General features: G+C 33.9%; 2 protein-coding genes and 1 long non-coding RNA gene across 3 annotated transcripts; 2 read left to right on the top strand and 1 right to left on the bottom strand.

Annotated features, from left to right (window-relative positions):
* Nucleotides 1-478: 478 nt before the first annotated feature.
* LOC101256694 (protein BREAST CANCER SUSCEPTIBILITY 1 homolog) lies at nt 479-7,075 on the top strand. Its single transcript, XM_004244829.5, has 14 exons — nt 479-756; nt 854-907; nt 990-1,060; nt 1,518-1,631; nt 2,120-2,607; nt 3,058-3,168; nt 3,272-4,237; nt 4,360-4,460; nt 4,763-4,949; nt 5,028-5,122; nt 5,218-5,344; nt 5,435-5,600; nt 5,715-5,833; nt 6,532-7,075. Exons 1-14 carry the CDS (start codon nt 701-703, stop codon nt 6,871-6,873), a joined length of 2,997 nt encoding a protein of 998 aa, XP_004244877.1. The 5' UTR covers nt 479-700; the 3' UTR covers nt 6,874-7,075.
* Nucleotides 7,076-7,181: 106 nt separating this feature from the next.
* On the bottom strand, nt 7,182-8,995 carry LOC101267725 (uncharacterized). The gene is made up of 2 exons (XM_004244813.5): nt 8,506-8,995; nt 7,182-8,366 (listed from the first exon to the last, which is right to left on the bottom strand). The coding sequence occupies exons 1-2, from the start codon at nt 8,588-8,590 to the stop codon at nt 7,516-7,518; spliced, it is 936 nt and encodes a 311-aa protein (XP_004244861.1). The 5' UTR covers nt 8,591-8,995; the 3' UTR covers nt 7,182-7,515.
* A 2,110-nt stretch (nt 8,996-11,105) lies between these two features.
* On the top strand, nt 11,106-13,217 carry LOC138337620 (uncharacterized). Its single transcript, XR_011210964.1, has 2 exons — nt 11,106-11,279; nt 12,689-13,217. It is a non-coding gene; the product is annotated as an uncharacterized lncRNA (long non-coding RNA).
* Nucleotides 13,218-13,460: the final 243 nt, after the last annotated feature.

Consider the following 13,460-nt stretch of genomic DNA (forward strand, 5'->3'; position numbering starts at 1 on the left):
AGACAAAAGAAACTAGAAAAGGAGTATTTTTATTGTATAATTGTAAGTGTATAGGACCAAAATATGTATTTGTCTGTGTATATACAATTTCTCTCGCTTCATAGAAACAAAACTGAAATTATACACTTCGTTTCTGTTTGTATAAGCGAGAGAAGCGAGTGAGATTAGGGAGAGTGGCGAGCGAGATCTGAGAGAGGGGAGAGAGGGGAACGAAAATATATGTATTTATATAATTTTCTCTCGCTTTATACAAACACAAAGACATTTTATACATTTGTGTTTGTATAAAAAGCGAGAGAGGCAAGCAGAGAGTGGTGAACGAGATTCTACCAAGGAGAGTGGTGGAAATAACTATAGTTTGCTACAGGATACAATTAAATCAATGTATATTTATACCATTTAATTTGACTTATAGTTGCTATTATATATAATTTTTTCATTATTATTTATAACGGCACAAAACCCAAACATATTACCTAATTTAAAGAATAAAACAAAAATTAGGATTAGGTCGGACGCCCCCAAAAGGAATGAGGGCAAAAATTGCAGATGTTGTGGCGGGAGAGAATAAGCGCGCTTTCACTAAAATTTCAAATAATTCCCCCTCAAAAATATAGAACACCTTCGCTGTTAACATTTACTGTTATTCACATCTCACTCACAATTCAGCTTCTCTCACAAGTCACATTCTTTGTAGATAATGGCAGATATTTCGCACCTTGAAAGAATGGGAAGAGAGCTCAAATGCCCCATTTGGTACAGTTCATTGTTTATATATTTTTTTCAATTTCATTTAAAATTTTGATTTTGTATAATCTTAATGTTTCTTTTTCGTTTTGGTCTATGTTCACAGCTTGAGTCTGTTCAATTCTGCTGTTTCACTTACATGTAATCATGTATTTTGCAAGTAAGTGAAGTCCATGACAAAATGTTTATTTATGTTTTTTTTTATTGGGAATTTGGATAATTTGATTTTCCCTTTTTCGCAGTTTATGTATTCAAACTGGTATGAAATCTGGATCCAATTGTCCGGTGTGCAAAGTTCCATTTCATCGCAGAGGTTTGTTTTTTTTCCCTACTGCTTTATCAAATTTTGGTATTTTAGGGTTTGAATTTATAGAAGCATTTGTGTTACAATCAATAAAATTGCCTAAAAATTGAAGACTCTGTACATTGCTATAATGGTAATCAGCTCAGCAGTTGTATGGTATGATGAGTGTTTATATATACTTAACAGAATAATCAATGTTGAGGTGCTAGCAGGGGTGATCAATCAGTAGTGCTGCTCTTTTCAATTAAAGAACATTCTAATTTGCTCATAATGTGTGATTGAAAAGCCAGTTTCCCCGTTTTGCATGTTTGTTTAGTCATTACAGTTCTATTTGCTTAAGCTTATATGTCCAGTTACACAAAAACTTAATTCAAGAGTAATGTTTTCATTGTTGATTTTACTGTACAGATTATTTTTAACTCTTTCTTCTTTCCTTGTTTAACTTCTATAATATTTCGTGCTACAGAAATCCGACCTGCTCTCCACATGGATAACTTGGTGAGCATCTATAAGAACATGGAAATTGCTTCAGGAGTCAATATGTTTCTCACTCAATCCAATCCTTCCACAAAATTACCAGGTAATATTCAATTAGTTGTCATTCCTCAATCTTGTGAAGCATTGTATGTATAAATATTCCTACTATCATCATGGGCAGTTGTTCAACAAGGGTGTTTGGAATCGATTGTTTGATGTGCTAATCCATGCTTGAACAGGCATGTCTTTCATTTTAAAACTTGCATGCTTTTGTTTTTCTGTATTTCTAATTGAAACAATTGACATTCAGGAGTTTTTAGATAGTTCTCATCAAGTTAATTTGATGTTGTCAATAATCAACCTCATTAAAGACATCATATTTGTTATTCATGTAGAGCATTTAATGATATGGATGCCAGAAGCTCTGCTTTGCATCTGATCTTCATTGTTTAGTTTTTGAAAATAATACAAATGTATTTGTTTTGATCAAAATTATGGTTCTGGAGAAGCTAAATTGGCTTGGCCAACAGCCATAGTTATTATCACTTCTGTAACTAATTTTGGCGTGGGGCATCTTTATCATTCATACAGGGGAAAACACTCGATCTAATGGCGAAAAAGTTTGTGGATTCCAAGAGACACCTAAAACTGTAACAGAAGCTCCAGCGACAGACAATCAGAAAAGAAAAAGAGGGAAAGGATCAAAAAGATCTTCAGGGTGCAACAAAAAAATTTCCGGATCAAATCTTATTAGACCTTCTTTTCCAACAAAGAAGAGAGTACAGGTGCCACAATATCCACCTTCAGAGACTCCACCACCTACAAAGTTAGTTGATGGAAATGGCAAATCCATCACCGATGAAGTTCAGAAACCATTGGTAATTGAGAGAGATAGGTCTATGCTAAATGAAAAAGGAGAACCTGTGCTATCTCCATTCTTCTGGCTGAGAGAAGAGGATGTAGATAAATCAAGTCAGCAAACAGATGGGGACGTTATCATGGATACTCCTCCAGCTTTTCCATCCTTCAGCGATATGAAAGACTTGGATGATGAGGTTCACTGCGAAATGACTCCAAAAGTAAGTACCATAGTATCCAACTTATAACTGCTTCCCCTCCAGAATGAAGTATACCCTAAACTGGAAAATTAGCAAGACTTGATTGTTTGGCCTGATGTGTTGGCAGGATAGGTTTCTATTCTACAATTTGATTTTCTGAGTCCTCCTATATTGCTTTTTTGATCTTTCTTTATCCATTTTCTGTTGGATGAGGAAGAGAGGTTGCTTCCCAGTCTGCATCATTCTTATCGTTTGATATTTATTTTTCAAACTAACTTCCTGTACATAAAATATTACTATAGAAACCCTTTAATCAGGTTTTTGGTTATTCTCTTTTCCTACCCTTCCACTTAGCTTTCATGTTTTATGATCCAGAGTCAAGCTTATTGGTGATCTTATTCATGTTGACACTTTCTGTATGTATTTGATTTGAAGAAATTTCATTGATTTTCCCACTTTTTCGCTATACAGAGTGGACCCTATGATGCAGCAAATGGAGCAGATCTTTTTGACAGTGAGATGTTTGACTGGACACAAAGAGCTTGCTCCCCTGAACTTTGTTCTAGTCCCTTTAAGATGAAGGTACTTCTCTGTGGTATAATTATTGCCTATGGTGTCAAAACTGTTTTTTTCTTTCTCATTTCCAGACTTGTTTAGTCTCTAATATTTCTCTTTTATGGTTTAGCTTAAGGATACTATTGATTCTGCTGAAGCTCAGGAAAAGACTCAAGCTCACTCAGTTGAGGAAAGTGACATTAATGCATCAGCAACTGAAAACAGAACAGCTGTGGAAAATGAAAAGGGTACTGATAAAGGACAGCTGAGTTCACCCGCGATATTTTCTCCTGTAAATAAAACCACTAGTAGAAAAGACGTTGTTTGCAAGTCTAGCAGGAGCAAGTCATTGAGAAGTAGCCAGAAGAAACAAGGAAAAAACATAATTGGAGAATTATCAGAAGTTCATGATGCTTCACTAAAAGCAGCTGAAAACACTATGAAGAACAATCAGGATAATGCCAATGCATTTATCTCGAATAAGAAGGATTCGAAAAACAAGAAAAAGGGTAGATCCTCTAGAAATGTCACTGAGTCAGTTGTAGAAGACATTTCCACTTCATGTGGTGCTAAAAGACTTCGCAAGGGCAATAACTCAAAGTCCTTCAACTTGTCTACTATTGTGAATCAGGAAAAACATAGTGAAGGAAGTGTCGAGACACTTGACTTGAAGACGCATAATATATTCCGCAAGGGATCATTACGTGAACAAGCTAAAAACTGTTTTGGACCAAAAGGCGGAAAGAAAACTGCTGTGTGTAACATTCCACAAATTCAAGATGAAGCTTTGCCTTTCGAATCAGCAAATAGATTGATTCCCATGGATAACAAGAAACCTACTCGTAGTACAAAACTGAAGAAATGTGAGCTTGGTAGTGACAACAAGCTTCATGGGAAGAAAAAAGTGAAGTTTTCTGATGATGGGCAGCTTGCTGACAAGGATAATATTACGCTTCAAAAGATTCAGAAGAGAGTGCTCAATTCATTGGAAACAGATAAATCTGTTTTGAACTCGAATGATTCAGTTTTGCAGAAGTGTGAGGCAAGCCAAAGCAAAATACAATGTGCTTTCTGCCGTTCAGCAGAGATATCTGAGGTAGAAGCCATTGATTTTTGTGTTTTCTTTTTCTAGTTCCCCCTTCTATTTATTCTAAATTCTTCAAATCTGCCTCTCGATTGTATATTAATTGTATACCATTTTCTGTTACAAAATTTCAGGTTTCAGGAATCATGGTAAGCTACCTTAATGGAAACCCTGTCAAAGAAGATGTCAATGGAGCACCAGGTGTTATACATGTTCACAAATATTGTGCAGAATGGTAATTACTTTTCAGAAGGTCCTCTTATCTTTCCTTCACATAAATGTGGCAATGGTAATATATAAAAATTATCTGCAATAATAACAGATACTTCTTGGCTTTATAGATAATTTCATCATCAGTGTCACAATTGTCTTGTTTAATCAAGTCAATTTCGTATTTTTAATTAAAAGGTAAGTGTAAATCTTTTATCTGCATCTAATGTGTTCAATGTGCAGTAATTTGGCCTTGTCAAAAACGTTTTCGAATCTGTTGCTAGTCAAATTGTTTCTAGTGTAAAAAGCAGAAATGCACATCTACAGGGCCCCTAATGTATATTTTGGAGACGATGATGTGGTCAACCTTGAATCTGAACTGAAGAGGAGTCGAAGGATCACTTGTTTTTTCTGTGGAGTAAAGGGGGCAGCTCTTGGGTGTTATGAGATGAGTTGTCGCAAAAGCTTTCATGTTCCTTGTGCCAAATTGACACCAGAGTGTAGATGGGATTCTGTACGTCTTAATTTCAATCACCCAGAACTATATTTCATAAAAGATTCAACGCCACTCACTCCATTTTCCTTGTTGTAGGATAACTTTGTTATGTTATGCCCTTTGCATGCTAACTCTAAGTTGCCATCCGAGATCCCAGGAAAACAGACAAAGATTGGAGATAGCATTAAAAGGTTGGACTAACAGATTCTTAGAACTGTTGTTAGCTGAAAATTTTACATTTTGGCTCCAAGTACTTATTCCCTTTCTTTTTGCCTCTAATATGCAGAAATTCTCGTATCCACCAACCCAATGTCTCAGCAACACCTGATAATGGTGCTACTTTGCAGTGGAAGTCTCAGAAGAAGAATAAGAACTTAGTGCTCTGTTGTTCAGCTCTAACCGCAGATGAAAAAGTAAGCAAACATGATAATTTTCATGGATCTTAGTTATTTGAGACAAATGAGGTTCATTATCTGGTGATAACTTAAATCCTCATCTTACAGGAGCTTGTTTCTAAATTAAAGAGGTTGTCTGGCGTGACAGTAGTCAAGAACTGGGACCTAAGTGTCACCCATGTCATTGCTTCTACTGATGAGAAAGGAGCATGCCGAAGAACTCTCAAGTATTTGATGGGTGTCTTGGCTGGGAAATGGATAATGAGCATCAACTGTCAGTAACCTTGTTTTCTTAACTGCAAATTAATATGTTAGAGTAACAAATGTGTTCTCTACAACCAGAGTTTAGTTTCTGTTTTTGTCCATCTTAACTTTTTTATGCCTGCAGGGATTATTGCTAGCTTGGAAGCCACAGAATATGTCGATGAACAACAATACGAGATTAAAATAGATACTCATGGCATTGTGGATGGGCCTAAGCTTGGAAGATTGAGGATTTTAAACAAGGTTACATCTTTCTCCAGATTTCAAGTGCATTTTAATTTGTTTGGAATCCAAAAAGAAAACAAATTGCAGAAATAGTTATAGGTAATGACGAATATATGCAAATAGAATACATAGACTATGAATTAAGTGAAAACGATAGTATATATGAAGTATCAGATATAGAAACTGAAAATGGAGAAGAAAAACTAGATAATGAAATAGAAGAAGAGGAAGAAATATAATGTCTGAAAACGAAATAATATCTAAAGAGAATTATGAAGATGAAGAATCATCACACCAAAAAATTATATTTGATAATACACTTTTTGAACAAATAAAAGGAAAAGAATTAGATTTAAGTGTTGAAAAAATACTTGATATACCTTTGTTTTTCTGGAGTGGTGGCGGTTAAAGTAATGTGTAAGTCCTTGTGTGTATAAAACACTCTTTTAGGTTGTATGCATTCCCAAATAGATTCCTATTCCATAAAGAGAATGGAACTTTAACTAGAATCTTCGGAGCATTAAGATTGTCATTTCCTTTGATTCATTGATCCCACACCTCACCCATCTAAATTAATCTACCAAGTAGAAATTGATGTTCAGTTGGAATGATTGCTAATAGGTCTCAGTGCATTTTTATCTTTTGCTAGCTGCAGTTTCATCATTTGTGAAGGTCCTGTTATGCATTCGTTAAATATCAAAATTCCTGTTTTGCAGCAACCAAAGCTTTTCAATGGATACAAGTTCTTTTTTATGGGCGACTTTTTATCTTCATACAAGAGCTACCTACATGACCTTGTTATTGCTGCTGGAGGAATTGTCCTTAACAGGAAGCCTATTGCACTGGATCAGGAAATTCTTTCACCCGGATGCCCTCTACTGTTTGTAATTTATAGTCATGAACAACTTGATCAGTGCGAAGGAAGTGAAAAAATTTCAATTATAGCGCGCAGAAGATCTAATGCAGAAGTTTTGGCTAGTTCAACTGGAGCTGTAGCTGCCAGCCACTCCTGGATTCTAAACTGCATTGCTGGCTCTAGGTTGTTGGAGCTGGAATAGTGTAAAATTTCTACCCATGCTTCACATCATGCAACAAGACTTGTTTTTTTTTCATCTGCCATTATATAAAACTAAATATTTTCCAAATGACTGTTCATGTCTTTGATCATTCAGTTACTTGTACCCCAAAAAGTCGTGTTTTTTTCTTCTGTTGATGTACAAGTTAAATATTAAATGAAAATCTAGTTCAGTTTGTGTTTTATATAGTTTGAAAGGTTTGATCAAATCTGCAGATAGAGGAGCTCAAAATTGCAGAGTGAATCCATAACTGCATCCCATCCACCCACTCCCTCCTTAAACAAAGTAGATTCAGAATTCTGCTCTCCGTTATAATTCCATAAAGAGCACTTCAAGGTCTTGTAAAAAGGGTTACATTGCAAGTTAGGACAATAAGGTCAAATAAAAAATGAACTGAAGACAAAATGGATACCTTGTAACTTGCAGATGAATAAAAAAACAACATTACTAGTTATTTCCTGTTACATACCATATAGTTGACTCCTTTATTACGTTGACTCCATAACAGAGAATGGGTTAATGTTTCTCCATTTTCAGTGGAACACCATGATCCTGGACCATGCCAAAGAAAACCTTGAGAACCATCTTTTCTTCCTTGTGTTTTAACGCTTGTTTCTAAGTTACTCATGCAAAAACTGTTGGCTTGCAAGCACTAATATCTACTTTTGGTTTGACACATTCCCCTTCTTTTGGACCGTGTTCTGCCACCTGCATTTTAAAGCATTCAAACATATGCTCTAATTCAACAATCTCCTCTTGGATATTTGTCGAGGGCACACTTTCAGAGGCAATTCGTTCTTTAAAGCTGTGTATTCTGGCAAGTCCAGCACCAATTTTTGCTGTCATTTCCTCCATGGTTGCATGCATCGCCATGTTTTCTGCTTGTGCATCCTTCCATTTCCTCTTAATAGACTTATACCCATCCAATGACTTTAGGAGGTTCTCCGAAAGTGCCTTATTTCTCTCTTGGAGGGCAATGTATCCCTGTAGTTCTCCTCCATCACTGCTATGCCTCCTTTCTTTTTGCTTGGTGGCACGTTCATGTAACCTTTCCACCAAATTCTCATTTTGTTCTTTGAGATCATTGATGAGGTCCTCCATTTCATTCAACTCGTGGACTTTCTTTGAGAGCTCTGCTGCCATAATCTCTTTTTCTTTTCCTAAGCTTGAACACATGACTTCAAGGCTCTTTCGTGCTACCAAGCTTGCATTTAGCTGTTTCCTCAGCTTTTCTTTCTCATCAATCATCACTTCGTGGTGCTTCTTGTCTATGGGAACATGACTAGTAGATTCAGCTTCTGATGGTGATTTGTTACCAAAAGATTGACATTTCTGAATTCTCGTCCTAACACTATCCAGAATGGTCATCATGGTTGCCACCCTCAACATTCTCCGCCCATCGTTCTTTTCTTTGTTACAAGCATTTTTGTGCTCTTGAATCAACTTTAGCAATAACTTAATGTTGGCTGCAACCCCTGAAAATACAGATATTTGCAACATAAAATAAAAATTCAAAACATGAATATCTCATTGTTTTTTTTTTGTCATGAATGAATCAAGAAAACTTAATAATATCCCACAAACAAAACAAAACATAAAATGATCAAACATTACCTTCTAAAGCAGAATCATCATAGCATTGTTCAAACGTTGAATTAGACATTAAATCAGGAGATGAATTTACGCGGAGTCTACTCATGATCAATTTTATATAAAAGAAAAATGAAGAGGAACTCCTCAAGAATTATAATTATGAGGAATGAAATATATAGAGAAATACAAATGAATTTGGGATATTGCTGAATTAAGAAGAAAAGGGTAGTTTCTAAAGTATATATATATATATATATATATATATATATAAAATATAAAGATTGTACTAATTAGATAAATAAAATTATAATATGGTTTTGAGAGATCCAAAGAAGGAGAGATTGCTTTGCAAACCCTCTTTCTTTTTTCTCTTCTTTCCTTCTATTCTCTCATTATCTGAGAAATTTTATTATTATTAAGTAGAATGAGGAAGAGGAAAAAAATATCTTTTTTCTTCAACTTGTCTTGTATTTCTACAATATTCAACGTTTTTGTTGGAAGTTAGCTTGTCAGAGAAAAATGGTTGGCTCATGGAAGTTATTTTATGCGTAATTATTGGCAATTGATTGATTGGCTCTTACCTGTTATTGACTTTCTTAGACACAACAGTTGGCTTCATGTGATCACTCCATACCTTATTCACTTATCTCTAGGGGTCGATATTCGGTAATTTGGTTTGGTTTTATTTTTTTATCGATTTATTGGTTTTCGATTATTATATAATATGTATCAAACATCGAATCGAAATAATTAGATTCGATTTAATTTTTATTATTTCGATTCAATTTTATTATTTTATTTTTTTTAATGGGTTTGCTTAGTGGGTTTTTTTAAAATTTAAAAATTTACAAATGTTTTTGTTTAATTTTTGTATAAATTTAAGGAATCCCATAGTGTAATACAATAATTGCATTCTGTCCCGACAAATTTAGTATTTACTAATAATCCCTTAAAATTGTTGTGGCGTGATACATTAGTATGTTGTGATACATGGTAAATGATACACAATAACTTAAAACTGTTAATATTAAAAAAGGGAAAAAACAGAACATTTAAATTTGTTATCTAAATCAGCTTAAATTACGGTAACTGTTCATTAATAAACATTAATTCAGCACGTAATCGGATAACAATTTCAAATTTTGAAAATTCAAGATTATATCATCTAGTTTGAAGACATTTTTATGAACATCCAGTCATTAAACTTATTGACTGATACAGGATAACAATCCAAAAACTCGTGATACATAGAAAATCATATGATACACATCTAATTCATGTATCAATGCATCGTCTAAACACTATAACACACTAAGTCGATATGTATCAGCAAGCACACTTGATGGCACAGTTATTAAACTTATTGACTGATACATGATAACAATTTTCAAAAACTCGAGATACATAGGAAATCATATGATACACATCTAATTCATGTATCAATGCATCGACTAACACACTATAACACACTGAGTACTTATGTATTAAATTTATTGTCTGATACATGATAACAATTTTCAAAAATTCATGATACATGTGGGATTCCTTTACTAAAATTTTTACTAATTTCAACAACAATGGTTGCTGCTTCTTTTTTTCTTCTTTTGGTGTATTTTGTCAACCTTTGATTTAGATGATTCGTCAAGATCTTTGTTTGAATTCTTCTGAACATTCATAGGATCATGCAAAGACTTTTTTCTATTTTCATTCCAATTTTCATTGTCCGAATCATAAATCCTTTTATTAGTAAAAAGATCCATTAATATGATGTAATAGAACAATGAACAAAAACAAAAAAAAGAAAAGAAAAGAAGAACGGATGATGGAGTAAGAAGAAAAAGAACACCTAGAGACGGCTGATGTAATATAGCAATGAACAAGAAAAAAAAAATAGAAGAAAATAAGAACAGATGATGGATTAAGAAGAAGAAGAAAAAGACTATAGACGGATGATGGAATAAGAAGAAGAAGAAGAACCAGAGAACAATGGTCCAATTTTCAGAAATTTCAAATTTTTTGAATTTTGAAATTCAAAATTTCATATTAAATGTTGTGAAACGTTTTTAATTAAAATTAATAATTCAAATTCAAAAAGTGATTCAGAAGACTGAGTGTTTTAGTGGAGAAAAAATAGGCATGATATTAAGGAAGTGTATGTTATAGGAGAGAGAAGACTATGTACCCCTAAACTTCTACTAAAATTAAAAAAAAGAAAATTATGTAATATTTAAAAAAAGAAGGGAAAGTTAGAGAATACTAAACTTATCATTGTATATTTAAGTTATTTTTCCTTAATTTTTAAGCTTAATGGGCTAAAATAGTTACATCAAAGAAGTGTCTTTTACATTTTAGTTTTTTTATTTTAAATTATAATATTTATTATTTAACATTAATAATTAACATAATATAAATATATATTATAATATAATATATTTCAATAAATCGAAATACCGAATAACACAAAATTATATACCTAAAACCGAACTGAAATATCAAAAAATATAAAAACATGTACTGAATACCAAATCAAAATAAAAAAACCAAAATCAAAATATCAAAAAAATTCAATTCAATTCAATATTTTGATTTTCCCTTATGCCGAGCCCTATCTTTAATAGCCCAAGACCACCAACAATACCATCAGCAAACAATACAACAACAATATAGCGACACACCGACCCCACTACTCTTCTTCTTCTCTGCTAAATCGTATCCAGCAAATTCCTAAACCCAGTACGCTGCAAAATTGTTAAGCTTAGTGGTGGAAGGCTTCTGCAGTCGCTGCTCCAATAAAGGTAGTCTCAGCTCCCTCTTACATTCTATTTCGATATGGTGTGTTGTATCACATTCTTTGTACCCGTTTGTTAAGTGGAGTTGGTTCCTTGCATTGTCTTCTGCTTTTGCTTCACTCTTCTGTGAGTTTTGAATTGCGAATGTGTGCTAATTAGCATCAGTGAAATCGCTTTGGAGATTATCTTGGGCGTTACAATTTGTTAGCTCGATTTTGTATTTCTATAGTCAGCTGAACCACTGCTTTATCTCGCTTGAAATAGTTCTGATGTTCATTTGGTTCCTTCTTTGAACGTGTTAGCTATACTTACCTGTTTTCTTTCACTGTTCACATGTGTTTTAGTTGCCTTCTTTGATTGTGTGTTAGCAGATTCTCATCGATGTTAGAACATCTTGTGAGATTTATAGCTATTCTTGCACAACTGGAATGCTGTCTATGTCTCCATTTTGTCTTACCATTTGTAGTTGAACTAGCATAAAATGTAGGATTTTGTTTTTCTTTCCAGATTTTAGCCCATATGTTTCTCGTTTCTTTTTAAGTCCCTGCCTGCATTTTTGCTTTCCCTTTAGTTCTCTATATCAGTTTGTAGTTCACAGGATAGTTAATATTCGAAGAATAAGACATAATGCAATAGTCCTTTCTTTAGTTGTTGTTGCTCCCTGCGTTAAGTAATTTTAACTCGAATAATTTTAACCCCTCCTTAGAATGATCCAAGTCTCTCGTATTATGTGGCTGTTAGTTTTTGTCTTTAAATAAAAAGTGTTGGGGTATTTGATTGTCCGAAATTCTTCTAGGTGACAAGTCATTTGGTTAAGAAATGGAACTGTTAGTTGAATCGCGGAGTTAGGGAACCATTCAGATTTGTAACTAAATGTGAGCATGAAAAATGTGTTTATTTTGGTTAATATCAGGTTGTTTAAGTTCAAATTTTCAGTCTGCTTGAAGTTGTCCTTGTCCAGCAGTTTCCAAATCCTCATTCATACAAGTTGTTGCTTGTTATCTTCATTGTTGGATTCTTACTTCTCCCTTATCATGTGTTACTGCCTCAATAAGATGCTACCATCCTACTGTTAGCATCCATTTTTTTAATGGAGTTTAATATGTTTTTGTTCCTTTTTTCTATGTTAATAACAATTAATGCAGTAGTATTCTCACATTCCTCTTTATTATTATTAACCACTGACTATGTTTCTCCATGTAGAATCTGTTTTTTCTTTCTATTTATGTTTGTTACATCAAATTTGTTGGATACAAAGTGTCTTGGTATTATAATATAGCTCGAGTATAGGTCGAATATCTTGTCAACGATGTGCCTGTTTTCTTTGGTGTCGTTGACTCTTCTAAATTATACCCGAGATTCCATGATGAGCTATTAATTAAATTTTGTTTATGCATGAACTCCCTCGTATTGAGTCATATGGACTACACATGTTCTCCCTTGCATCTCGAAATAGGCAAAGGAGGCCCAATTCTCTTTTATCCACCCAACCAAATCAATGAAATTGAAGAAGTCCTTGGAGTTGACATACATGTGTTCGGAGCGAATCAAAGTGCTGGATACGCACAATATACAACGATATACATTAGTCGTTATGCTGTATATTGCATTGAAAATGATCTAAATAACCTCGAAATTTCAGCTTTTGTATTTTGTAATTATTGGGCCTAAGCCCCCTTCTATTTTAATTATTATCTTGTTAGTTTGTAGGACAGGTGAAAAAAAGGCCTAAGGCCCAAAGCAATAAGTTTCAAGATTTAGTCTTGGACAGGTACAAAAAAGGGGCAAGAATTGGGCTAAAGGCCCTAAACAAAAATTAGGTCAAGTGTTGGCTCAGGCGGACAAAACCAGACTTGCGCCGCAAACCTTTCTTCCCTTTATTATTTATTCATTTATTTGTTATTGTGTTTTGTTTGTTTAATTAACCTATGGTTTTTCACTTAATTCTTTTTTTATATGTCCCAAATCTCAAATTCCATTCTACTAACCGTACAAGTAGACTTCTATTCTATGGATAATAATTGCAATTACGAATGAAAGCAACCAACTTCGGTTGCATACTGCTTCTACAATGGATTTCTTGAGTGATGTTCCTGGTGATCACCTTGGTGGTTCTTTCTTTCTTTTGAAAATTTTTGTAGGTCCTCTCTTGCCATACATGTCAGCTGAGAGAGTCAATATAGTTAA

This window comes from Solanum lycopersicum, chromosome 8 (genome assembly GCF_036512215.1).
Source record: "Solanum lycopersicum chromosome 8, SLM_r2.1".
Lineage (NCBI taxonomy): Eukaryota > Viridiplantae > Streptophyta > Magnoliopsida > Solanales > Solanaceae > Solanum > Solanum lycopersicum.

Bases quoted from the DNA above. Each gene is read 5' to 3' on its own strand.
- LOC101256694 (XM_004244829.5), top strand. From the start codon at position 701: ATGGCAGATATTTCGCACCTTGAAAGAATGGGAAGAGAGCTCAAATGC. The intron at 4,950-5,027 runs GTACGTCTTAAT...TCCTTGTTGTAG, and splicing joins CAGAGTGTAGATGGGATTCT to GATAACTTTGTTATGTTATG. The intron at 5,601-5,714 runs GTCAGTAACCTT...TTATGCCTGCAG, and splicing joins ATGGATAATGAGCATCAACT to GGATTATTGCTAGCTTGGAA.
- LOC101267725 (XM_004244813.5), bottom strand. From the start codon at position 8,590: ATGAGTAGACTCCGCGTAAATTCATCTCCTGATTTAATGTCTAATTCA. The intron at 8,367-8,505 runs GTAATGTTTGAT...CTGTATTTTCAG, and splicing joins TGATGATTCTGCTTTAGAAG to GGGTTGCAGCCAACATTAAG.